At 43.0% G+C, this 26,666-nt stretch overlaps 1 protein-coding gene across 11 annotated transcripts in view; it reads right to left on the bottom strand.

Moving 5' to 3' along the window:
* Positions 1–26,666, bottom strand: part of CAMTA1 (calmodulin binding transcription activator 1) — a 980,974-nt gene that overhangs the window by 13,488 nt on the left and 940,820 nt on the right. For 4 of the 11 annotated variants that reach the window (XM_063668430.1, XM_054441060.2, XM_054441073.2 and 1 more), the window contains 12 exons: positions 23,786–23,937; positions 19,851–20,047; positions 19,382–19,460; positions 18,824–19,139; positions 17,912–18,435; positions 11,192–11,379; positions 10,130–10,376; positions 8,438–8,509; positions 6,438–6,458; positions 4,837–5,030; positions 3,695–3,769; positions 562–592 (listed from right to left, as the gene is read on the bottom strand). In XM_063668430.1, coding sequence (XP_063524500.1) covers positions 562–592; positions 3,695–3,769; positions 4,837–5,030; positions 6,438–6,458; positions 8,438–8,509; positions 10,130–10,376; positions 11,192–11,379; positions 17,912–18,435; positions 18,824–19,139; positions 19,382–19,460; positions 19,851–20,047; positions 23,786–23,937 — 2,096 coding nt within the window. The remainder of the gene's footprint in view (positions 1–561; positions 593–3,694; positions 3,770–4,836; positions 5,031–6,437; positions 6,459–8,437; positions 8,510–10,129; positions 10,377–11,191; positions 11,380–17,911; positions 18,436–18,823; positions 19,140–19,381; positions 19,461–19,850; positions 20,048–23,785; positions 23,938–26,666) is intronic. The other 7 variants (XM_054441126.2, XM_054441090.2, XM_054441083.2 and 4 more) reach the window with 4 other exon arrangements.

The raw sequence follows: 26,666 nt of genomic DNA on the forward strand, positions 1-26,666 counted from the left end.
CAGCACCAGGGAGGGAGAGATTTAGAAAATGCAAGCACAGGAGCAGGGTATAGGGTAACAGTCATTCTCAGTAAGAAACAGATTCATTAAAAAAAAAAAAACAAACCCTAGTACCACCTCCTAGTGAGCCTCCTTGCTCTAGAAATTTTGACAAAGCAATCGTTGAGAAAATTTCATGTGGCAAATTATCTTAATCACAAAAAGCCACTGGCTGAATGTTTTCGTATAATGCAGCCTTATTTGGCCGTGTACGTGGCCCACCAGCCCTGTTTTCGTCCCGAGGCTTCCTCCACCGCATCCTCGGCATGCCCTGCAGTGGTTTCGAACGGCCCTCCCTTCTACTCACTCATGCATTTGTACATCTAATGTATGTGACTGTTCTCTTGTCATATAAAATAGCAGTGTTAGTAATTAGGGTTAGTTTTTACTTGATTTTATTTCATTCAAAATGGATGTGAAACTTACTGGCATACCTAGGCTGCAGCCTCATGCAAGCAAGCAAAAAGCAAAATACTGAAAATGGAAGAGAAGAGAAACTGGCTAGCAGGCAGCTAAACTCACCCTTTTGTACAGCCTATGGTCCACCAGGGGGCTTTAGACAGTAAAACAACACCAGAGAGCTATTAGCACGTGAGGGTCACAACAGAAATCTTATAAATAGCTTTATTTCAACAAAAAAGAATATAACATGGTTTCTTTTTTGGAAAGAAAGAAAAGGAGAGTGATGGTGGGGTATGTGAAATGAGTAGGTAAAAAATTCATCAATTTAAGTCTTAAAAAATTGGGGTCATATGACTTAGAAATGGGATACTTCTGACTGATTCCTGAAGCTACTATCTACCTACCTTTTTGAGAGGGTGTCATATGAGGTTTTCCCTTTTTTTTTTTGTTTTTTTTTTTGAGACAGAGTCTCTCCCTGTCGCCCAGGCTGGAGTGCAATGGTGCAATCTTGGCTCACTGCAACCTCCGCTTCCCAGGTTCAAGAGATTCTCCTGCCCCAGCCTCCCAAGTAGCTGGGATTACAGGTGCGTACCACCACGCCCAGCTAATTTTTTGTATCTTTAGTAGAGACAGGGTTTCACCATGTCAGCCAGGCTGGTCTCAAACTCCTGACCTCAAGTGATCTGCCTGCCTCGGCCTCCCAAAGTACTGGGATTACAGGCGTGAGCCACCGCACCTGGCCAAGGTTTTCTATCTTAGCAAGATTTTAATGCTTCTAAGGTCAACAGACATGATAGTTTCTTTTAAAATAACATTAAATAACTCGACCCAGAATGAAAATAGGATTACACACATCCTAAGGAAAATATGAGTTTAAAACAAACTTCCAGGATAGATTTTTAGGATTTCTTCAAGATCCTTAATTGAACATATTAATTGAATATATAGAAATGGGAAGTGAATACTGATCTTATTACAGAGGTTATTAAAATTTGCCTATTTTTCTAACATCTAAACTGTAAATGGTCAAGTAAAGAGCCAATAACATTTTTTATTTCATTCCAATTAATGCACAGGAATCCAGAGCCCATATCTGATGTTCTCTTCATAATGAACCTTCTTGTTATCCATTTTATAAGGTTATTAACAGTTAAAATATACACTTAAGAAAGGCAAAAATCTTCATGAAATTTTTCTCTACCAGTTTACAGAAAGAGAACTCTAAAAACAAAAGTGAAAGGACTCCTTTGTTCAGCTTACTTTGTGGGGGCAACCTTTCATGAATTTATGTTTTGTTTAAATATCTCATTCTCTTAACTCTCCCAAAGTAAACACGGGACACAGCTTTGGCAAAAACGAAAGGGAGATGAGTGTAGGACTTTATGCAATTTTGCTCCTACGTTACCCACACATTCATTCAAAGTTTGAGGATCAGACTAGAAGAAACGAGGAAAAAGTCTAGCATGACTTAACTTGCAGACATTCTGGTTTGTCTGAAGTGGCCTAAAGAAGAGGGGTGTTAAGGTAATTTTCTTGAAAACAAAATCTATCTGGAAAGTATTAACCACAGCGTCATGAAAGAAGATGTGATTCTGCTCAAAGTGGCCAAAGTCTATTGGTTTCAGTGCTGGATAGGATCTTGCTCAGGTTTTTCATTTTGCAGGTCTAAGAGGAAAAGGGAGGAAGGAACTATGAACGTATTGGAGAATGTAAGGAAAAGGGCCCAGGTGAGTCCTTGATCTGTTCACCAAATAAAGAAAATCAGCTACTCTATTTGGTCCTAAGTCCCCTGCTAAGTAAAAGGTATGACTGAATAATAAAGAAAAGAGGCTGTCTTTGGTAAGGCTTGCAGAATTAATTTCATGATCTTAGAGCCATACCCGTTTTGGGGATGCATTTCCTAACAGGACTTCCTGTTTCAGAGTACTGACACTGGTATGTTACTCATTAGCTATCATGGTGAAAAATCTCCCATCCTTGCATGGTGGAAAGTAAATGTTGCTGAGGCACAGGGCGAGTTAACATTAGCTTTTGCATGGCATCGTAGCTGGGGAAAACCATCTATCCTAGTGAATGCCGTTTTTAAAGTTTTTATGATGTTAATGCAGTGGCCGTGCATGTTTCCTTCTATGGTCACAAAAATAAATTCTTTTGTTAATTTAAGTAAAAGTACAAATAACCCATTAAACCTATTAAGTCTTAAAGGCAAGATATTTTCAAAGCCGGCAATCATATGGTTATAGGAGTAAGAAAAACTAAAGCAAAATGAAACATCCAAGGAATCCAATTAAATACGAATACTAGGACTTTTGGTATGATTAAATAGGAAGAGGAAGTAAGACGTTAGAGAGTCTGCTTTAATGTTTGGTATTATAAACTGCACAGCTCCTGACACACAGAGCAACAACCCAACCACACAGAAGGTGGTCTATACCCAGCTCGGACGGCCGCAGTTACAGACGTCAGACTGGAATATTCACGTGGATAAAGAACACAAACCACTTTCACCAGCCCTCTGAAATCTAAGTAGAGACACTAGTCTTCATAAAGAAAGCTCAAATCTGAGGAACAAAGAGAAATTCCTCTGGCTTAGCTCCATGAGAAGATGCTGCATCCCACAGAATGCTGGGGTCACAGGACCCCATTTCCTACTAATTGAAGATGTGCCCAGAATCTCAGATGTCTTTCTTTTCCTGAACAGCTGCATTCCAGTGGTCTCATCACAGGCCAGCTTTAATCGATAGTTTAATAATAGAGCATGTTGGCGATTACATGACCAGCAGAGGGCCCCAGCTATTTGGTGGAAATTCTACATCAGAAAACTTGTTTGGAATTCATGGTTTTCTTTCCCTTCCTTGAGACTAGAAACTGTTTTCTGTTTGGACACGCACTAGCATAGTAAAGGATTAGAGCAAAGAACATACTGCAATGTGGCATATCAATCGCAGGTTAAAGAGAAACTTAGAATTAAAAGCTAGTCCTACTAAGTTGACCTCACACCCAAATTAAAACAGAAAAACACGGGCATGAATCTCCATTGTTCAAACAGCATCGTCTGACATGGTTACCAGCATTCCAAGGGTAGCAACCTGATCCCTAGTTAAAGAGCTCTACCACCCTATTGTAATTTGGGACGTCTGCCCTGATTATCTGCAGGGGGATTAGCTTTACATAGGAGTTAGTGAGGGTTAAGAAGGTCAGGGTTGCTTCATCATTCTCCCTGAGCAGAATGTATAAACGAGGACTAGTGTACCTGTGGCGACAGCGGCGTAGAAACCTCATTATTTTTCGAGCAGCTTGATCCTGCTTTTTGGTTAGCAAACTGCTCCTGAAAAAGTCAGAATATTATTGTCACAAGAAGGGTACAGTAAAGCCCAATATGGAAAACTGGTCAGCAGTGAGAGGACTCTGAATTAAGCAGTTCGTGTAGCAAAGCCAACAGCATATGTTAAAGATGTATACAATCTGAAAGGGGATGAGTGCGTATGCTGTTCCCATAGTATCGCGTCCGGGCATCACGAGAGGAGAAAGGAGGGCGTGTATAGGCGCTCTCAGCTTCAAGAGAGACTACACAAAGACTGAAAATAAAATGTCACTTAAATATTCTTTCACAATTCCTTATAAGCTCATTTTGCCACAAAAGGCATTCTGGCATTAGAGAGGCTTTCTTAGTTTACAAGGTGATTCACCGGAGTTGATACACTCTTCGGGCTATTTTGTAAATGTACTGATCAATGTATTTTACTTGGCTCAACAGTTTTATTACAGTCTCTAAAACGGAACAGCTTAACCCTAATTACTCGCCCAAGGTCTCACATGCAGTAATTCTACAATCTCACTCATTTCCCATTTGTCCCAAGAATAGTCTTGTCTCTAATCCGAATGTAGCATCATATACATTTCAGTTACATTAGGATTAGGGACAAGTTCTGTTTAGAAATAACTCCAAGAATAGTTTTCATATTTTATTTTCACATTGAAAATCAGATTTCCTTCAGCCTCAAAGAGCATGTTTATGTAAAATTACATGAGCGCTGGCAGCGGGCTGTACTTTTTTTTTTTTTTTTTCTAAACAGGAAATGGGTTAAACTACTATAATTGAGTGGTAACTTTCTGAGTAGAAACTGGTGCTGCCAAATTCTGATATAAGGTAAAATTGGGTGGCAATATCAAAATAATTGGGTGGGAGGTGGAGAGAAAGAGCTAAATATTCAAAACCAGACTCAGCACAGGTGTACATATACAGCCACCACACCTAGAACGTTCTGGAACACAGTGACTAACAATGCTTTAGGCCCACCTCAGACTCCAATGTCAGCCCAGGACAAGTCTTTCAAAGAAGTCAGAGTTCTCTTCCCTAGCGAGCTTTACCTCCATGAGCTCTTCTCCACCCACCTGAGTTTCTGTTGTACAATCACAGCCGTCCGGCGAGCCTGCCGTCTTTTGCCACATTTCTTATAACTTCGGTAGTACTTTTGGATGAGCACAGCAGCCCGTCGGCTCTGCTGGAATTTTTTTTGTTCATAGTAACTTCGGAATTTGCTCTGGATAAGGATGGCAGCCTGTGTCATCTTTTTATAAAGTGCATACTGCAGGGGAAACAAGAACAAGCGACACAGTAACAACAGGGGCCGCACGGGCTCAGTGTCTTTCGAGCTTACTGGGAAGGGAAGAAGAGAAAATGCTTTTCCCCTCTATTATCACATTCTCTGTCCGGGGTTTAATCACAAAAGAGGCAAATGAGGAATCTTTACACCTACCTTTCCAAAATGTAAAATATTACTTTAAGGGTTGCCTTCAGACATACTTTTTTTCCCCTAAAATATCAAAATATTCTGCCCTTCTTGGAGAAAAATTTTAATAGCAATACCCTTAGACGTTTATTAATCTAAAAACAGATTTCGACAGTAAAATTTTAAATGCTTCGGATTAATATTTTCTATCCAGTTTTGAAACACTAACATAATTTTTTTATGCCTTCCAATTCCCACCATACACAAATCTACTTAGCATTCAGCCCGATTTTTAACTATCATTCCACACGACAAGTTTCTGACTGAGTTGCAAGGTCCCAAATACAAGGCTTATCATGAAACGCTGACACCTTTAAGCCATTTTAACCTGTAAAAGATGAACACTCGTAAGACCAACACGGTGGTGAAGCCGTGAAACCTGGACGGCTGTCACAGAGCTGCGGGTGGCCCAGGAGGCAGTGCCAGGAGTTCTCCACCCAGCACGCTGCAGAGCTACAGAAGTGAGGGACGAAGGCCCAGGGTGAATTCTCAACATCAGTCTCTAGGCACCAAAAATACAGGGCTCTCCATGGTCTTAAAATGCTACGTCCAAATTTCTAATCAAACAGAGTATGACTCTGGGGATGAGAAGTTGCAATGAAGCCCTTTGCTTATAAGAAGGCAACTTACCGTTGCAAGGAAAAATATTCCCCAGAAAATCCCTGTATCTGCCTAACTGTATCTCTGGATGTATGAGGAGGTGAAATGAGGGAGGGAAACTGACTTCTCAGAATTGTCCAAGAACCAGGACCCTTCTGCAAGAACCTTCTTTGGTCTTATCTGACCTGCTTTACCTTTTCACTGGTCTGAAAGTCTTTGAAGACAAGAATGCTGTAGCCTACAGAGCCCCTGTGGTTTCCATCACCTCCACCTGTGCACACGACACACTCAGACCCGTCGGGCCACAGTGAAGCGCTTTGGGAAAAAGGGTATTTACTTAGTGGCCACAGGGCTGACAGGAACTGGCTTAGATGGATTAACACCAGCCAAAAAACGTCCAGTTATTAATGTCGAAACCCACTCCAACTGAATAACCACGTGGTCCCCAGAGGACAGATGCACTGTGCTTAGGTGGCCTGGCAAGGGGGATATGTTTACTCCGTGACTGTGCCATCTTAATGGCCCCTCCCTGTAGCTGGTGATGGGTGTGAAGTTTGTGACTCTGGTGGAATGGTTTGTGAGAGGGCTTGGGTGTATCATTACCTTCAAGGCTATCCATGTCAGCTTGGGGGAAAAACAGAAAATACAAGATTAATGTTACATTGCTGAATATAATGAAATTAAAAACCAGAATCAATAAAACTCCCAACCAAGAAAAAAAAAAAGGCAACCTGGCTATATTAATGCCTTCCGTCTTCCAAAATATTTGTTTTATAGTTGTTACTCTTTCCAAAAATAATGCCTTCTGTCTTCCTAGCTGTAGATGACAGTTTCTGGGGAGGGTTTTTTTTTTTAAAAAAAAAACCAAACTCATATTTTGGAATCAATACCTGTTGTAATCACAGACTTGAAACCTTCATTCTGTGTATCACTTGTGCTCCCAGGAAGCCTGCTCACCAAACAGAAGCCAGTGCGGCTCCCTGCTGTAGAGCTACAGGCACTGTGGTGTCAGCGTTTACACAATAAACCTTCCTTTTCTGGGATCATGAACTCAACTGGCTCGAAGCCGAAGACGTCACCCCACCCCCATTAATAGGGCTTAATCCTAGAGAAGCTTGAAGAAACGGCAACCCGTATCAGAAATTGAGGCAAGTCCTGGATTATGACAAGGTAATAGAATCCCTAATTTCTATGTGACCATTACACATATTAGAATTTATTATTCCTTAAATAAAAATTTATAACTACCTAAAGCACAATCTGATAAAAGGTGCTAGAATCTACTGACAGGCCTGAATTTTATCGTGTGAACCAGTCAAAACTCCATTAGGCAATTTTTAATATTTTATAACCACCTTGATGATGAGAAAGGCCTAATATTCATGTAATTTCTCTGAGCTTCAGCTTCTTCATCTGTAAACTGGAAATAAATACTACTTACTTCAAATAATTGTAAAAAGGAAATGAGATGGGGCACCTAAAAAATCTAGTACATACTAGCTGCCCCAAAAATATGCCTTCCCTTTCCCATCTGACTAGTTACATAACCCTACAAGTTGGTTTGCAAACAGAAATACTGCATGAAAGAGTACTTAGATAATCTTCTTGCACCTTTAACTAAGGTGCACAAAAGCAGTTTAAGATGTTCTGAGCTTCTTCTGATTTTCAAAGATTTTAACAATTCTTCATTTTAAAATGGATAAGAAGCTGAAAGGAAAATGGCCAAAGATTAAATACCTTATATAATTCAAACTCAAAGGTAATAAATAGCCAGCATTTACCTTCTCCAATCACCTATCACACACTGGATTCCCTACAGTTCTAATTACTAGGGAGTTTATCAAAGTATTGGACCACGGATCCTCACTGCAAAGATACTGGTGTTAGGATCAGACCAGTATCTCAGGTAGATAATATTACTAAAAGACCAAAAATTTGGACAAAAACTCTTTTGCGGTGCAAGTCTAATTGCAGATGGTTTTATTTTGTCTTCCTCTGTTTTTTTTTTTTCAGAGATGAGGCCCAAGCTGGACTTCAACACCTGGGCTCAAGAAGATCCTCCGGCCTCAGCCTCTTGAGGAGCTGGGATTACAGGCACACACCATCATGTGTGGCTTCCCCTGTTTTTTTTTGTTTGTTTGTTTGTTTTATCATGGCAGTTCACATTAAGTCTCTGGCTGGGCACCGTGGCTCACGCTTGTAATCCCAGCACTTTGGGAGGCCAAGGGGGGCAGATCACTTGAGGTCAGGAGTTCAAGACCAACCTGGCAACATGGTGAAACCCCGAGTCTACTAAAACTAGAAAAATCAGCTGGGCATGGTAGCACATGCCTGTAGTCCCAGCTACTCAGGAGGCTGAGGCAGGAGAATTGCTTGAACCTGGGAGGTGGAGGTTGCAGTGAGCCCAGATCGTGCCACTGCACTCCAGCCTGGGCGACACAGCCAGACTCTGTTTCAAAAAAAAAAAAAAAAAACGAAAAAACAAATTAAGTCTCTATAATGAGGTACTAGATGCAGTGCTCTTTAGCCAAACTGCACACGAAGATCCTCAGTGGCCTTGGGTGGGGCACAGTTCCCTTCTGTGGTGCAAAACTGAGGTTTACCTGTTTATATTTTCTGTAACAACGCTGAATGACAGCAGCAGCTACTTCTTGCTGTTCCCGCAAGGGTCGGCCCTTAAGGGTAAAGTAAGGAGAAAAGAAATCAGTAATGATTAACTACCAGAAATGTCAGCTTTTTATTACTACTCATTTAATGCACCTCCTCTGAGCTGAGATCCCAGGTTTACCAAAAAATATTGATAATTAATTATAAATGAAGAAAAATGAATTTATAGGATAAACCTTAGACTATCCTTGCTTCTAAATAAAACTATGATATTGGAATGTTAAGCAGACTAAAAATATATTCCTTTTTAAAGTATTTAACAAATTAGCCATCGTACTGTTTGTCTTGCCAGATCTCAACTATCTTTCCTAAGATAACCCCAACTACTTTACTTTTGGATCAATGATTAATGGCTTTTAACACCTTTTTGGGAGTGGTTAGAGACTACTTTGAGAATCTGTAGAAAGCCATGGGTCCCCTTCCCACCAAAAATGCACATAGAAAAAGCTTTACTGCTTAATTTTAGGAGTTCAGCGGCTGCCTGGAGTCAGTTCCCAGGCCTCCAGTTGAAAACCCCTGCTTTAGGTCATGACCTCCTAGCAGCAGAGGGGTCACCTTACTTTATATTAACTGAATAACAGGCATTATCATTACCAACAGTATGTTGACATGGTGACAGCCATTACGTTATTGGCTAATATTATTTTACTGAAGCTTCTGAGAATTATTTAATGTGACATTAATAACTTTAATTAAAAATTCTATAAACTCATGAAATTTGTTTTAAGGAATAATAAAGAGATATTGTACTCAGGATGGCAAGGTAGAATAGAAAAATCAAGGCCAGGTGCGGTGGCTCATGCCTGTAATCCCAGCACTTTGGGAGGCCAAGGCAGGCGGATCACTTGAGGTCAAGAGTTCAAGACCAGCCTGGCCAACATTGTGAAAACCTGTCTCTACTAAAAATACAAGAATTAGGCGGGTGTGGTGGCACGCGCCAGTAATTCCAGCTACTTGGGAGGCTGAGGCAGGAGAATCACCTGAATTGGGAGGTGGAGGTTGCAGTGAGCAGAGATTGCACCACTGCACTTCTCCAGTCTTGGCAACAGAATGAGACTCCATTTCAAAAAAAGAAAAAGAAAAATCAGCACTGTTCTGTGCCGGGAGAGCCCCATTCCTGCCCTGGCCTAACCATGGACGGGCCCTTGTCCCAGCCAGTTAATTCTCTATGCCTCAGATAACTGAGAAGACTATGCTTCTGAAACTCTTCTATGAAGGTGCTTTAGGAACTTTGTAAACATTTGATAAAAATTTCACGTTTAACTGTTTAAAAATTGGTTGTTAAAAGCAAATGGTTTGGGAGAATGAGAAAGTTCTGGAAATGGGTAGCAGTGACGGTTGCACAGCACTGTGAATATACTTAATGCCCCCTACACTGCACACTTTAAAATAGACAAAATGACAAACTTTATGTTATGAATATTTTACCATAAAATATTTTTACAAAGCAGATACACACACAGATATGTTATACAGTGAATCTTAATAAATTGGAGACTTCCAAAAAAATTCTACAAATTCCAAGGAAAAAAAGAAATGGTAAATGTTTTCATTCGCATGATTCTGACTTTCATCTGTCCTCTCTGATCTTAAGAATGTCACAAAACAAAGGTTCTGTTCTAGTTTACCTTGTATTTCCGGAAAGCTGTCTGGACAAGCCTGGCAGCCTCATAGAGTTCTCTCTGTTCATGATCAGACAGAGTGAGCTGAGCAAACTCATTCTCTACCTTCTCACTGGTAGATGCACTCAGGAATTCTGACCAATCCGCGGCGGAGGGAAGGTTAGGTTTCTCGAAAGCGATTTCACTGACGGGAGAGCCAACAGGGCTCAAGCTGGTATTAGAAGAAGGGGTTAGAGGCTCGTTATATGCACTTCTGAAACAAGAGGAGAAAAAGGAGAGACAGATTAATGATTGATTTGCACAATCCATTAGATATTAATGAATGAGCCAAGATGGTATCTGCCAGAAGCCACTGTGGGCAATTAGGAGCATGTCTTCATTCAGTTAGGCAAGTTGCTAAACATACCCAGTGTCCTTCGATTGAGTAAGTTCATACTCAACACCTATCATGACTTTAGTATTATGCTAAATACTAAAACCTAGTAGCAGTACACTCTACTGCCCTTAGAAAACTGCAGCTGAATTAGGGGGAAACATTATGCTACATTATCTCTTTTTTTTTTTTTGAGACAGAATCTGGCTCTGTTGCGCAGACTGGGGTGCAGTGGCACAATCTCAGCTGACTGTAACCTCCGCCTCTTGGGTTCAAGCAATTCTCCTGCCTCAGCCTCCCAAGTAGCTGGGATTACAGGCGCCTATCACCACGCTCGGCTAATTTTGTATTTTTAGTAGAGACGGGGTTTTACCATGTTAGCCAGGCTGGTCTCAAACTCCTGACCTCAGGTGATCCACCTGCCTTGGCCTCCCAAAAGTGCTAGGATTACAGGCATGAGCCACCGCGCCCGGCTTAACACGATCTCTTATGCTCTGATAGCAGTAAAAAAAAAAATGGGAGAGGTGGAATAGGAGCTGGGCCTTGAAAGTGGCAACAGAGCTTGTCCTAATGCTTCCTTCCTTCCTTGGTATGGTTTTCTATGACACGGCATTCATCAAATACAGTCAGCCTCCCCTGCCTCCAGTTACATCTGGGAATCTATCCTGGGTAGTGACACCCGTAACTTTACTCACCGGATCTGGGCAGCACTGGGCAGGCAGTCAGCATCCGCTAGGTAACTGGCCAGCCAGCTCATTGTACTGCTAATGGTGGCAGGGTCTGTTCTTTCCAGGCCTGAGGACTCCATGGGCACAAAATTCTCCTGCTTGATTCGGTCAGGTGTGGCTTCAATAATGTGTTCTGCCAAGGTCATCATGTTTACCTGAAGTCAGAAGATCACAGAACACTAAGGTTAGAAACGAACCTTAGAAGTTATCCAGGTCTACCTCCCCTGCCTCACCTTGGAGAGAAAAAAATAATAAGGCAGGAGGGCAGACTTCCACCTCAATCCAATGCAATCGAATATCATTTTAAGGTTATAACATAACACACCAAAATGTGCTGAGATCCTGAGACCTGATTATCTCCAAGTTATAGTTTGGCCCCAAACCTTCAGTCCAGTCTTGGAGAACTTCTGGCTTGTATATACTCCCTACTCTCAGGGTCAACCAATTAATGACACTGGGCAGTTCTAGAGTAACCTGTAATATTAATGAGATGTCACTATTAGTTACATAACCAATATCTAACCACCCCCTTTTGCCTGGCCTAGAGAACCCCAGTCTAGGCTGGTTACAGTGGCTGTAATCCCAGCACTTTGGGAGGCCGAGGTGGGCGGCTCACTTGAGGTCAGGAGTTCCAGACCATCCTGGCCAACATGATGAAACCCTGTCCCTACTAAAAATACAAAAATTAGCCAGGTATGGTGGTGCATGCCTGTAATCCCAGCTACATGGGAGGCTGAGGCAGGAGAATCACTTAAACCTGGGAGGCGGAGGTTGCAGTGAACCAAGATCACGCCACTGCACTCCAGCCTGGGCGACAGCGCGAGACTCCAACTCAAAAAAAAAAAAAAAAAAGAGGCCGGGCACAGTGGCTCACGCCTGTAATCCCAGCACTTTGGGAGGCCGAGGCAGGTGGATCACGAGGTCAGGAGATCGAGACCATCCTGGCTAACACAGTGAAACCCTGTCTCTATTAAAAAATACAAAAAATTAGCCGGGCGTGGTGGCGGGCGCCTGTAATCCCAGCTACTCGGGAGGCTGAGGCAGGAGAATGGCGTGAACCCGGGAGGTGGAGCTTGCAGTGAGCTGAGATCGTGCCACTGCACTCCAGCCTGTGCGACAGAGTGAGACTCCATCTCAGAAAAAAAAAAAAAAAAAGAAAAGAAAAAAAGAACCCTCAAAGCTGGTCTGGATTAAGATATTCTTTATGAGAATCAGAGACGTGGACTGATTCTTAAAAACGTCCTTGCATACCTCTTAGGAGTGGCAACTGAAACAGCACTTCGGGTTCTTAAGTGAACTGAAAATGTTCTTGATGGAACTATACAAGGTGACAAAATGCTTCTCCTGCAACATGAAGGAGCCTCAAAAACATCCTGCTAAGTGGAAACAGCCACAGTGGGCTGCATGGTGTATGATTCCACTTATATGAAATGTCGAGAAAAAGCAAACCTCTGGGGATAGAATCAGATCAGTGGTTGCCTAAAGCTGGGCAGAGACGGACTGCAGATGGGCACAGGGCACTGTGCAGTGAGATGGAAGTGTTCTAGAAAGGGACTGTGGCGATGGTTGCTCAGCTGTATATATTTACTAGAAGCCGTCCCCTGAGCACTTAAAATAGGTCAATTTTATCATATGTAAATTATACCTCAATAAAGCTGTTAAAAATGCTTATTGTGGATAATTTTATAAATTTTCATCAAAGAACAATAATTAGTTTTTGTAATAATAATAAAAATAAAAAATTTAAGAAAAACATATTGGGCCAGGTATGGTGGCTCACGCCTGTAATCTCAGCACTTTGGGAGGCCGAGGCGGGCGGATCGCCTGAGCTCAGGAGTTCAAGCCCAGCCTGGGCAATATGGCGAAACCCTGTCTCTACCCAAAAAAAACCCCAAAATTAGCTAGACATGGTGGTGCAGGCCTAGTGTTTTCTTACAGTATCTGTAATCCCAGATACTAGAGAGGCCAAGGCAGAACTGCTTGAACCCGGGAGATGGAAGTTGCAGTGAGCCAAGATGGCACCACTGCACTCCAGGCTGGGTGACATAGCAAGACTCTGTCTCAAAAGAAAAAAAAAAAAAAATTGCAGCTTTCTTTCACCTTCTCTATTGGCTGTCTTGATTTGTGACTCAAATGGTAGGAAGTAAATCTTGCCTTTATTCTTTTTCCATGAAAGTATTCAAATATATTAACAGGTGGGATTTCTGAAGCCTAAAAGGTTATCACTCTACAATCACTTTCCTAAATCCTCCATTTTATAAACATGTAACAATGTAAAAACATCTTAAGTAACATTCTCAGCAGTTGGACCTGAAAAGTCAAGTCACTCATTTCTAAATTTCATGGATTATGCTCAGAGAAGACGGCCTTTAAATGGGTAGCTTTGGATTTTTATTCAAATTTTCTTTGTGTCCTGGTATATGAGCAGTTTTCATAAACGTGCCTTGGACATCTGAAAAGAACAATTATATACGTAGTTGCTATTTGTATTAACTACATATATGCCTATAGTTATATATATCATATATTAAATCTATCATATAGTAAATATATATTAAATCAAGCCTTCTGATTTTGTTGTTCAACTTGTTCATATGCTTTTCATATCTACTTGATCTAAAAAATTCTGAGCAACGTGTGTTAGTAGCATACTGTGATTGTGGGTCCACATTTCTTTGTATTTACTAGTATTTGCTGTAATGTTTCAAGGTTATGGTGCTAGGTACACAATAGTTTTTAACTGTCATATCTTCTTGATAAACTGTATATATATATATACACACACATATATATAATTTGACTTGAATTGTACTTTTTATCTTTCTTTTTATAGTCGTTTATCTATTACAGCTGTATCTATCATTTCATTTTCATTGTTTCATTTTGATTGTATTTCTTACAAGTAGCATATAGTATATCTTGCTTTTATTAAAAAAAACAAAACAAAACAAAACCGAGGCATGGTGGCTCACGCCTGTAATCTCAGCACTTTGGGAGGCCGAGACGGGCAGATCGCGAGGTCAGGAGATCGAGACCATTCTGACTAACATGGTGAAACCCCCTCTCTACTGAAAATACAAAAAATTAGCCAGGGGTGGTGGTGGGCGCCTGCAGTCCCAGCTACTTGGGAGGCTGAGGCAGGAGAATGGCGTGAACCCGGGAGGCAGAGGTTACAGTGAGCCGAGATGGCGCCACTGCACTCAAGCCTGGGTGACAAAGCGAGACTTCGTCTCAAAACAAAAAACAAAAAATAAAAAAACCAAAAACAAGCAAATCCAAGAATCTGCCTTTTAATGGAATTATCACTTCCTAAAGTGTGAATGAATCACATGTGAAAATGTTCCTCTGTTTCCTGTGATTTCTATTGTTACGTTTTCCTTTGTTACCATTCCTGAACTTTTTCCAGATGGGCCAAATTTTTCTTTTTTCCCCTTCGATGACTTAGAAATTCTGTAGCCTGTTTTTTGTTTGTTTTCTTTCCTTCTGAGATGGAGTCTTGCTCTGTCACCCAGGCAGGCAGTAGCGTGATCTCGGCTCACTGCAACCTTCACCTCCCAGGTTCAAGCAATTCCTGTGCCTCAGCCTCCTGAGTAGCTGGGATTACAGGCACCCGCCACCACACCTGGCTAATTTTTGTATTTTTAGTAGAGACGGAGTTTCACCATGTTGGCCAGGCTGGTCTCGAACTCCTGAACTCAGGTGATCCTCCCGCCTTGGCCTCCCAAAATGCCAATACAGGCATGAGCCACTGCACCTGTCCTTCTGTAGCCCATTTTTATGCTACCTACTAACTTGACATTTCTAATTAGCATATTTCATCCTATCCAGTGCACATCTATCTATATCACGAGCGGAACAAAATCTATTACTGTCCCTGAACCAGAGAGCTTTCATACACTTTTACTCTCTTCATTTCCCTACCCTCCCTGGTTTTGTTAAAATCATTTAGAATTTTAGTTCTAGGAGATTGTTTAAACATTATTCATCTTCTATTTAGAGTCCCTTCCTAACAAATGCCTCTCACATATACCACACTATCAATAATTGCTCAGTTTTACTGGTTTGATTGTTCATTCCTCTATGAATGATTTTGCCATTTTCTAAAATTATTTCATTATTTTTAAGTGTTATCTTCTCATTTGGCTACAAAACTTTCTTTAGACTGCTGCTTTTTTCATAGACACATGCTCTTAATTTGGCAAGATGTTATTCTCTTACAGATCTGTGAAAATAGGAAGTGGATTTTTTAAAGGCTATTTTCTATTTCCTGCATGAACTCTTGTTTCAGTGAAGGCCACTTTCTAAAAAGCTGCGCTATCCAATGGCTATTTAAACTTAAATAAAATTAGAAACCCAGTTCCTGAGTTGCATTGGCTATATTTCATACATATGCCCTTTACAATGGCTAGACGACAGCCATGCTGATCGAGTGCCCGATTCCACATGTGGCACCAAGTGTCTCCCACGGTGGGTGGCATGGATAGAGGGCATGTCCACCACTGTGGGAAGGTCTAGTGGACGGCACTGTTCTCGATGCTCAATTGGTTCCCCTCTTTTGAGCTGCTGATTTTCGATGTAATCTGACTTATTCCTAGATATTTATATTTATAAATGCAGTTCTAGATTGCTCAGTTTTGGTGTCTGGTGTGGGTTCCATCAGGAATTGTGTAAAACAGGATTTGGCAAACGATATCAGGCTGAATTCAGCCAGCTGCCTGTTTGTGTAAATAAAGTTTTACTAGGAAACAGCCACACTCCTCCGTTTAATGCTAAGGCTGCTTTGGTGCTGTTAGGGCCAATTAAGTAGCTAGGACAAAGTCTGTATGGCCTACAGAGCCTAAAAATATTCACTACTTGGCTCTTTATAGAAGAAATGTACTAGCCTCTTGTCTAAAACATTATTTGATTTTTCTGGGCAGTCCTCCCCATGACTGCAGTGGTCGGTAGGTGATATGGTTTGGCTGTGTCCCCACCCAAATCTCATCTTGAACTGTAGCTCCATAATTCCCATGTGTTGTGGTAAGGAAACTGCAGTGGTCAGTAGGTGATATGGTTTGGCTGTGTCCCCACCCAAATCTCATCTTGAACTGTAGCTCCCATAATTCCCATGTGTTGTGGCAGGGAAACTGCAGTGGTCGGTAGGTGATATGGTTTGGCTGTGTCTCCACCCAAATCTCATCTTGAACTGTAGCTCCCATAATTCCGATGTGTTGTGGTAGGGAAACTGCAGTGGTTGGTAGGTGATATGGTTTGGCTGTGTCCCCACCCAAGTCTCATCTTGAACTGTAGCTCCCATAATTCCCATGTGTTGTGGTAGGGAAACTGCAGTGGTCGGTAGGTGATATGGTTTGGCTGTGTCCCCACCCAAATCTAATCTTGAACTGTAGCTCCCATAATTCCCATGTATTGTGGGAGGGACACAGTGGGAGATAACTGAATCATGGGGGTGGTTTCCCCCATACTGTTCTCGTGGTAGTGAAGAAGTCTCTTGAGATCTGATGGTTTTATAAGGGGTTTCCCCTTTCACTCGGCTCTCATTCTCTCTTGCCTGCCACCATATAAGATGTGACTTTCGCCTTCTGCTATGATTGTGAGGCCTCCCCAGCCACGTGCAACTGTAAGTCCATTAAACCTCTTTTTCTTTATAAATTCCCCAGTCTGGAGAATGTTCTTATCAGCAGCATGAGAACGGACTAATACTGTAGGTCAGAAGTGGTGCCCCTGGCAACTCCCCAGAAATGGGAACACATTGGTGAGCACGCAAGCTTCTTTCTCATCCTCTGCAAACAGCAGAGGGCTGGCATGAAGGAGCCCCTGGGATGCAATGAGCAGGAATGGTTCAGAAATCAGGCCTCTCCCAAGATGTGCTGACCAGGACATGTGATCTCCTCCACACACCTCCCTCTCCTTGTATCACTTCTACAGGCATGGGTGCCCTGTTGAATTCTGAGTCGTTTTTTTTCCGTTTTACATTTGTTTTAGGTTGCATCAATGGGAAGTTGGAAAGAGAGGAAGTCAAACATGTTTTTAGGCTGCCCTTATGGTCCTCCCCTACATATTTTAATACATGGAATTTGCCTATTAGCCTAATGTCAAGTTTATTTTGATACATATTGTCTTAGTCCATAACAAGTTTAAGGTCCTAAAAGGATTCTGGAATTTCTAGATTTATTATAAGGGCAGTCAGTTATCAGCTTTAGCAGTATTTCACCGCCCTCGTGAGAGCCTCAGGCCATATATGCCCTTTACAATGGCTAGATGATAGCTATGCTGATCAAGGTCACTCAGATAATTCAGAATCTTCCACGGGCTTCCTATACTAGCAATTTTTAGGCCTTGACTATATTCTAACTAGTACTTAAAACAGTGAAATCAATCAACTAAATGCAAGGAGGACACAGATGACGTACTGTAGGGTCCTGAGTGAGTTCTGAGGAGTTGGTACAAAGAGGGAAGGCTTTGCTGAGACCGGGGTCACTGGTATTCAGGCCCTATTCCCGGTGCCTGATTCACCGAATGAAAATGTGGCCCCAAGGAAAGAAGATACTCCAACGATGTTCTGCACAAGACCAGACTTCGAAGCCTTTGCCGGGAAGAAAATGACACAAACTTCGGAAACGGACCGTAAAGATCACAGCAACTGGAACGCACTGGCCTCTGCAGGCTTACCCTGTCCCTGCTTTTTACCTGTATGTCATCCATGGGCTGGGCGCATTCTTCATTTTCTGCACTATCACGGTAGGACCCCAGCTCTGTATTCACCACCTCTCTGTTAGCCATCATCAGGACACTCATTGGTTCCCGTGGACGCACCTGTGAAGGTGCTGCCTCCTTTCCTACACTGGTCCCCTTCGGATTTCCAGTCACCTGTACTGTAGACACACCAATGTAAAGATCTTTGGAATTCCACTTTCCTACAGGCTGAGATCCAGAGGCTTGAAATGCTGTAGTCTCTGGAGTGGGAGGGGAGAGTTCCCGGCTGAAGTCCCTCACTCCTTCACTGGGGCTGAGTGTCTCGGGGACAGACTGCTTAGAACTAGGGCTTTGCTTCCTGATATTTGGCTCTTCCAGACTCAGTGCAGTGGGAAGCAGCTTCTCCTGCCTTGTCTGGAAGTACTCAGGGTTCAATTTATGCTTTTTGGGAGCCGGATAATCTTTGTGGCTCTCACTGCTGTAGTAATTAGAGGGTTCAGAACGAGGTCTTCTCAGCTCTGAAAAGTACAGTAGAAAGGATAGTCAGGACAGGAGATACAACTAGGAATCCTCAAGAATCAACACTTTCTCTATGCCTGAGAGACACAAAGTGCAAAGCCGGAACTCAAGACACGTCCCTAACATTTAAATATCCCCAGTAGCATACACCAGATTCAGATCATCCTCCTCCAAAATTATGTATTTCTTGCATGAACATAGAACTTTTGCTACTTTCTTCTGTACTGGGGGAGGGGGCAGTACTAGGCATTCTTAAAGAAAAATCAGAAACATTAACAAAAAATCTGAAATGTATGTGACTATCCTATGGACTCTGCTGAGGGCAGCTGCATGAAAGCAAATGGGATCTCTGTCAAGCTCTGAGATGTCATGATTCTGAATTCTTACCTGGGTTGGTGCTTGCAATAACAGTGACTCCCTTGGGTATTTCTGGAGAGCTGATGGCTTCGCTGTGCCACTGGGCCATCCAGCTCTCTGCGCTGGGCTCTTCACTTGCAGGACAGTGGATTCTGGGGTTCTGTCCCAGCTGAGCCTGCTCATCTCTCTGCAGGTGCTCCAGACACTCTGCTAATTTCACATGACCCCGTGACCTGGCAATTCCCAAAGGCAGCCTTCCTAGAGAGTCGGGAATTGAGATGGCCCGACGGTCCCACTTGTACAGCACGACGGCAGCTTCCAAGTGCCCTAGGGCACACGCCCACATCTAGAAGACAGGGAGACACAGCAAGCGTTCTCAATCAGAGGTCAAGACCAGACCTGACTCTTGCCATTGCTGCCAACTGACAAACTGGTCCTTGCTGGCAATCTCGGTGGGGCCACTGAAGATTCCCATTCCAAAGTATCTCCGAAACATGACGTGTCAGCAAGAGACAGCGGTGGGAACTAGGCAAATCCTATGCCACACTGGAAGAATGGCGACGGGGGCTACAGGAACCCATTCCTTACCAGAGGAGTACAGGAGAAGTGGTCCACATTCAAGGGGTCAACTTCCAGTTCCAGGTCAATGCTATCCGCGTGCTTTGTACTATAAGGGAGAGCACCAGAAATTACCACGCTATTCATCACCGTTAAAAGGAAACACCAGAATATTATAAAACCCCACCAAGAGGAAACCCAGCTAGGCATATAACATCCCCATGGTGAAGAGACAGAGTCCCAGGGCAGTGTGGACGCTCCATTTGGCTAGGGGTCCAAAGAAAATAACAAGTCCAACATTTAATTCTTATCTTTCTGGGTATTTCTTGGGAAGAAGTTTATAAAACTCCCTTGGAAACTGTCCAAGGACAAAGCCCTTTGCTCACCGGCTATAAAGTGGACTGAACGGGTAGATTTCTTCCACGGGTGGCAGTGCTCAGGAAGAATGTGAGCGAGGACGTGCAAGGCTGAACCCCAGCCAGCTGCACCACAGCCTTACCGCCATTTGATGAGGGTCTGGATTAGGGTGGCATAGCCCTGGGCAGCAGCCAGGTGGAGGAGGGTCATTCCGCGGAAAGTCTTTGAGTGGATCAAGTGCTTGGACTTCGCCCAGCAGGCTCGGCTCATCATCTTCTCGCACACCACGACCACACGGCTCTCAAAGCAGCTCCCCAAGGCCCCGGTTCCAGAAGCACACTGTCACGAAAAAGCGCACGTTACGACCTCAGGACTAAAGGCCCTCGACCCCATCAGCGCTTCGATGTAGGGGAAACAAATGCTTTATGATTAGAAACTCACAACGGAAAACATAAAACACTGAAAATAAAGAAACACTGGCTGGGCATGCTGGCTCATGCCTGAAATCCTAGCACTTTGGGAGGCCGAGGTGGGAGGATTGCTCGGGAGTTTGAGACCAGCCTGGGCAACATGGTGAGACCCTGTCTCTACAAAAAGTACAAAATTTAGGCTGGGCATGGTGGCTCATGCCTGAAATCCCAGCACTTCGGGAGGCTGAGGTGGGCAGATTACTTGTGGTCAAGAGTTCAAGACCAGCCTGGCCAACCCTAACCCTAACCCCATCTCTACTAAAAATACAAAAATTAGCCAGGCATGGTGGTGGGTGCCTGTAATCCCAGCTACTCGGGAGGCTGAGGTGGGAAGATCACCACCTGAGCCTGGAGAGGTCGAGGCTACAGTGAGCTGTGATCACGCCACTGCATTCCAGCCTGGGTGACAGAGCAAGACCTTGTCTCAAAAAACAACAAAAAAAAACCCAAACCCCCAAGAACCATCCATGAGATTGAGACTAGAATGTGCTTAGCTTCAGCTCAGTAGCAGTTCTCTGAAGTCCACAGCTCTAAAGACACGAGTCTATCTATTAGGGCTGACACTCTGATTAGGAACTTCATGCCGATTCTTCTTGGGGAAAGTGTACACAGCCTTAAAAAAAAAAAAAGTGGTTCTAGCCTTCCTGTAGGCAGTAAAGTGTTGTGAGACAGTGGAGCACAGTAGCTTTCCTAATGTTTCCACTGGCGGGTATAGTGGCTCTTTCACTCTCTTGCTGCTTCTTTTTTTAATTTTTTTTTTTTTTTTTGAGACAGTCTCGCTCTGTCACCCAGGCTGGAGTGCAGTGGCATGATCTTGGCTCACTCCAACCTCTGCCTCCTAGGTTCAAGCGATTTCTAGCAAATGTTTGTATTTTTAGTGGAGATAGGGTTTCACCATGTTGACCAGGCTGGTCTCGAACTCCCGACCTCAAGTGATCTGCCTGCCTCAGCCTCCCAAGTGCTAGGTTTCCAGGCATGAGCCACCGCGCCCAGCTTCTTGCTTCTTCTGAAGGAAAATTAGATCACTTAGATGCAGATTGTTTTTTCCTTAAAGAAATGACTAAAAGTATCCAATAATAATCCAGTCCTTTGTGTAAAGTAAAAAGGATACTGAGGAAAGCATTTAGAGATCTTGAAATTTAAGTGTTATTAATAACAATAGGGGCTACAGGAAAGAGAAGTTTACTAATTTTAACCACATGGGTTACTTCCTATGAACCAGTTGTAACGGAAGAAAAATAAAATCAAAGTTAGTAACTTTAACAGCTTATCTGAGTCTCCGTGATACCAGTTTTATGTTTAACACTCCCCCAAATAAATGGCACCTCTAGGCTAATTTGTATCTCTGGTGTTATTTAAAAAGCACTTTTTATTCTGGCAATAAACTCCATAAACTTTACTTACTACAGAAATACTATGGCTCCTCACTGATTTTTATTTTTAAATGTGGAAAAAATGCCTCCCAAAATAAAAAAGGCAGATGATAGGACTGTTATCTCAGCCTCCTCAAAGCTGTAAAAACACCTACAGGAGCAGAGTTAGGTGATCCCAACATGCCGCAAACTGACCTTGACTCAAAAGGCCAAGGCACAGCCATTCTACACACACCAGACACATTCATGAGCACATGGAAATGGCCAGAGTGAACGAAGAGGTAATTTTTTTTTTTTTGTATTAAACAAAAACTGCCATGTCTCTATCCTGCATGGCAAACACAGACATTTACTGAAGGCAACGTAAACTGATGAAAGGATATTCAGTAGTGGTTAATATGGGATGAGATCCTAGGCCAGCTGCGTAGTGTTTGAGCCAGTTGCATAGCGGTTGAGCTTTAAAATGACATTACATACCACTCCTTTTATGCCACTTTTGTTGGTGAAAGGAAAAGTATTTTAAGGAAATCTCTTATGTGAGCCATGAGGTAAATTAAACAATGATTACTTCTTTTATAAAACGTAGTACTATCGGCCGGGCACGGTGGCTCATGACTGTAATCCCAGCACTTTGGGAGGCCGAGGCAGGCGGATCACCTGAGGTTGGGAGTTCGAGACCAGCCTGACTAATGTGGAGAAACCCTGTTTCTACTAAAAATACAAAATTAGCTGGGCATAGTGGTCCATGCCTGTAATCCCAGCTACTTGGGAGGCTGAGGCTGGAGAATCGCTCGAACCTGGAAGGCAGAGGCTGCAGTGAGCCAAGATTGTGTCACTGCACTGCAGTCTGGGCGACAGAGCAAGACCTCATGTCAAAAAAAAAAAAAAAAAAAAAAGCCTATCTTAGCCTTAATAATATTTTACTGTGTGCCAAGTCGTTTCTTTCCTGCTGATTTCTGAAGACGGGGGGGAGCAATATGAAAACGTGAGGAGGAAGGAGGCTAGCTTTTTGGGTGTGGCATATGATGCTCTTTTAACCTATTATTATTTAAAATATGACTAAACTTGATATTTATGAGGTTCATAAAACCAAAAATATTCACCTAAAAACTCAACCGTGTAAGGGAAATCATCATTTGTCTTGAAGAGAAAGAGGGGGCATGATTTGAGGTTTTTTTTGCAACGACTGAGTAGTGGAGATAAGAAATACCACCAGTTCCTTTAAATTTATCTCTAGGGTCCCCTGAGAAATAATTTCTCCCTGGGAGACTTCCCCAAAATGAACTTCGTAAATGAAATGTATATAAAGCCTTCAAAACCAATGGGACTCTGAAACAATGTTTGGTAATTTACTCGTACTTGGCAATATCATACATTCTTCAGGGAACTTACAGAAAGTTTGTGAAAGACGCTGTAATGTATAATGTCATTCTACACTGAATCATTACATAAACAATTTCTCTGGGCTCTTTTCATACTGACCTTGAGTTTATAAAAGGCTTATGAATTACTGAATTCAATTATGTTTTATACCTATACTTAAGATAGGGGTAAAATACAGAATAGAAAGTAGGAAGATTCTAAATTAATTCTGAACCCTAGCAGATCTGAATCACTATCTGGCTTTTTTTTTTTTTGAGACAGGGTCTTATTCTGTTGACCAGGTCAGAGTGCAGTGGAGTAATCATGGCTCACTGCAGCCTCAACCTCCCGGGCTCAAGTGATCCTCCACTTCAGCCTCCTGAGTAGCTGGGACCACAGGGATGTACCACCATGCCTGGCTAATTTAAATTTTTTTTTTTTATAGAGACAGGGTCTCAGTATGTTGCTCAGGCTGGTCTTGAACTCCTGGGCTCAAGCAATCCTCCCGTCTTGGCCTCCTACAGTGCTGGGATTACAGGCGTGAGCCACCGCGCCCAGCCAGCCTCTATTTTTCAATTGGTTGTCCTTAATTCCCACTGCCCTGTAATTTAGTAGTGAATTCTGAGATTAATAGAAATAATTTAAGGATTAGGTGGGTAAACAACTGAGAAGCTCCACATTCCAAGGCTTCTTCCATACTGCACAGATTATAATGCTTAAAAGCACAGGTACCATAAAGTACTCCCTCAGGCCTTCTGCCTGAATACAGGGATAGCATCAGCAGCAGAGAAGAGGCCTGTGATCCATCCACTGCCTCGCCAATCCATAAACATGAAGCGAAATGGGAGATGAGCATCAGCACCGCCTCGTACCTGTGCCTGGCTCCCTCCATTCCCGCTCCCGCTGCCGCCTCCACTGCTGCCGCCTCCGCTCGCCTGTTTGTGCTGCTGGGACCCCGTCATCTCAGCCATCCTCCTCTCCATCTGCTCCAGTCGTTCCAGGATGGACATCCTGAACTGGTTATCTAGGGCAGAGCAGGAGGAAGAGTGAGGTTGTGTTCTGGAAGAAAAGCAGTCAACATGTGGCCTTGCCAGCCTTGCAGGACCACCATCCAAATGCTGTCCGTAACTTCACCAAACCAGAGAGGTCTCTGCAGGCCAGAATTCCCCAGCATGATCGTGAGTCTGTCACCTCACAGAGGATGGTGGCATCTTCAGCAGCCCAAAGTTCTCGGATAAAAGACCAGAAATTCTCTTATTGTCAAAGATCAAAAAGAGGTTCAGGTTCCTGACCCCCAGTTTCTTTGTCAAATTCCCCAACGGAAACCCTGACATGAGATCTGGTAGAGAGCCCTCTAGAGCAAGTCAAATAAATAAATACAATTTAAATTAAACTAGAAGAAAGCAATTACAGCCAGAAAGGAAGGTATGTTAGACAAAAAAAAAAAAAAAAAGGTAGTATATCTTTTACCAAAACACTGAGTTTTTACAAAAAAAAATTGTTTTAAATTTTATTTCCTGAGCCAAGCTCTAGCTTTTATAATTTATTTCAGGAATAGCATCATTCAGTGCCTGAGACTATTACACCCTTTTTTGTTTTGAGACAGTCTCACTATGTTGCCCATACTGGAGTGCAGTGGTGTGATCTAGGCTTACCTGTAACTTCCACTTCCCAGGCTCAAGCCATCCTCCCATCTCAGCCTCCCCAGTAGATGGAACCATAGGTGTGCACCACCATGCCCAGCTAATTTTTGTTTTTTTTTTTTTTTGTAGAGATGGAGTTTGACCATGTTGCCCAGGTTGGTCTTGAACTCCTGGGCTCAAGGAACCAAAGTGCTGGGATTACTGGTGTGAGCCACCATACCCAGACACATTTCTTTTTTTTTTTTTTTGAGACAGAGTCTCATGGTGTCACCCAGGCTGGAGTGCAATGGCGCAATCTCAGCTCACTGCAACCTCTGCCTCCCGGGTTAAAGTGATTCTCCTGCCTCAGCCTCCCAAGTAGCTGGGACTACAGATGCCTGCAACCACACCTGGCTAATTTTTGTATTTTTAGTAGAGACGGGGTTTCACTATGTTGGCCAGGCTGGTCTTGAACTCCTGACCTCGTGATCTGCCCACCTCGGCCTCCCAAACTGCTGGGATTACAGGCGTCAACCCCTGTGCCCAGCCCCGCATTTCTTTTAACACATGTCTCATCAGAGACAAACATAAATAGGTACTTCACTTCTACATCAGAGAAACAACAGGAATTACTGTTGGAGCTAGGATTGAAACTCAAAGAGAAAACACGTTGTGATTCTGTACCACTTTACTACGATTAGAACACGTCTCTCCACATTCCTGCATTTACACACACGTGTGTGCACACACAAGCATACACATGTTAGAACTGGGTCGCCTATCCATGTACATAAGAGGAGTTAAATCGATGTTAAAATCAATCATGCCCATACTCGCTTCATATATGTATATCTATATACACTTATATATCATAATATATGACATATATATCATATATATGTTAAATATATATGATATATATATATATAGAGAGAGAGAGAGAGAGAGATTGAGACTTTGAGATGGAATCTCACTCTGTTGCCCAGGCTGGAGTGCAGTGGCATGATCTTGGCTCACTGCAACCTCCGCCTCCTGAGTTTAAGCGATTATCCTGGCTCAGCCACCTGAGTAGCTGGGACTACAGGCACGTGCCACCATGCCCAGCTGATTTTTTTTTGTATTTTTAGTAGAGACGGGGTTTCACCATGTTGGCCAGGCTGGTCTTGAACTCCTGACCTCAAGTGATCTGCCCGCCTCAGCCTCCCAAAGTGCTGGGATTACAGGCGTGAGACCCCACGCCTGGCCACATTTCACAAATTTTAAGGAACACTGTGCCAGATATTCAATAGCAAAGAGGGGAGGTCTCTCCCTGCTCTAGCACAGGCAGACCTTGGTAAGTGAAGAAGGCAGGATAACGTAATAAGGAGGGATGGGATGGGGATGGAGTTTAGACAAGTCAGGAAAGGTGACACTTCAGTTTGATCAGAATGATGAGAACGAGCCAAACATGTCCAGAACTGAGGCCTGGTAATAGCACATGCAAAGGCCCTGAGGCAGGGCTTTCAGGGAGCAGAAGACCGTGTGGCTGGTGCACAGAGGGAGGGAGAGCAGGAGACGATAGAGCTGGAGGTGTGCAGGAGTCAGACAGTGAATGGCTGTGCAGAGCCCTGGCTCTGCCATATAATAGCTGTGTAGCTTTGAACTTAGAACAAAACCTTTCATGCCTCCGTTTCCTCAACCCTTAAATGGGGACAGTAGTCACGCCTACCTCAGAGGGCTGTTAATCTATGTAAGTGCTCAGAACATGATAAATCCTAGGTTAGCAGGCTTGCCATCACCATCATCTTTAGACAAATGAAGTCAATGTCTGTGGAAGCTGACTGAACAGCTGTGACCACATATTTCTCCTCCAACTGTTGAGAACATAACTATTTTCAAAATACAGTCATCTGAATCATGCAAAGGGATAATCTGGAGAAGAAATATTTTATCACCACTCCTTACCATCCTGACTATAAATTCCAAGACGAGCGAGCAAAGCGTACGATGGTTCCATGTGAGAGAAAACAACAGGCAGAGAGAGCACTCACAGAATGCTTCCTGCACACCAGGCACCACTGCATCACTGTGCAGATATTAATTCATTTACTCTTCACAACCATCACGTGAGGTAGGTGTTGTTATTATCCTC

This window comes from Pongo pygmaeus, chromosome 1 (assembly GCF_028885625.2).
Source record: "Pongo pygmaeus isolate AG05252 chromosome 1, NHGRI_mPonPyg2-v2.0_pri, whole genome shotgun sequence".
Lineage (NCBI taxonomy): Eukaryota > Metazoa > Chordata > Mammalia > Primates > Hominidae > Pongo > Pongo pygmaeus.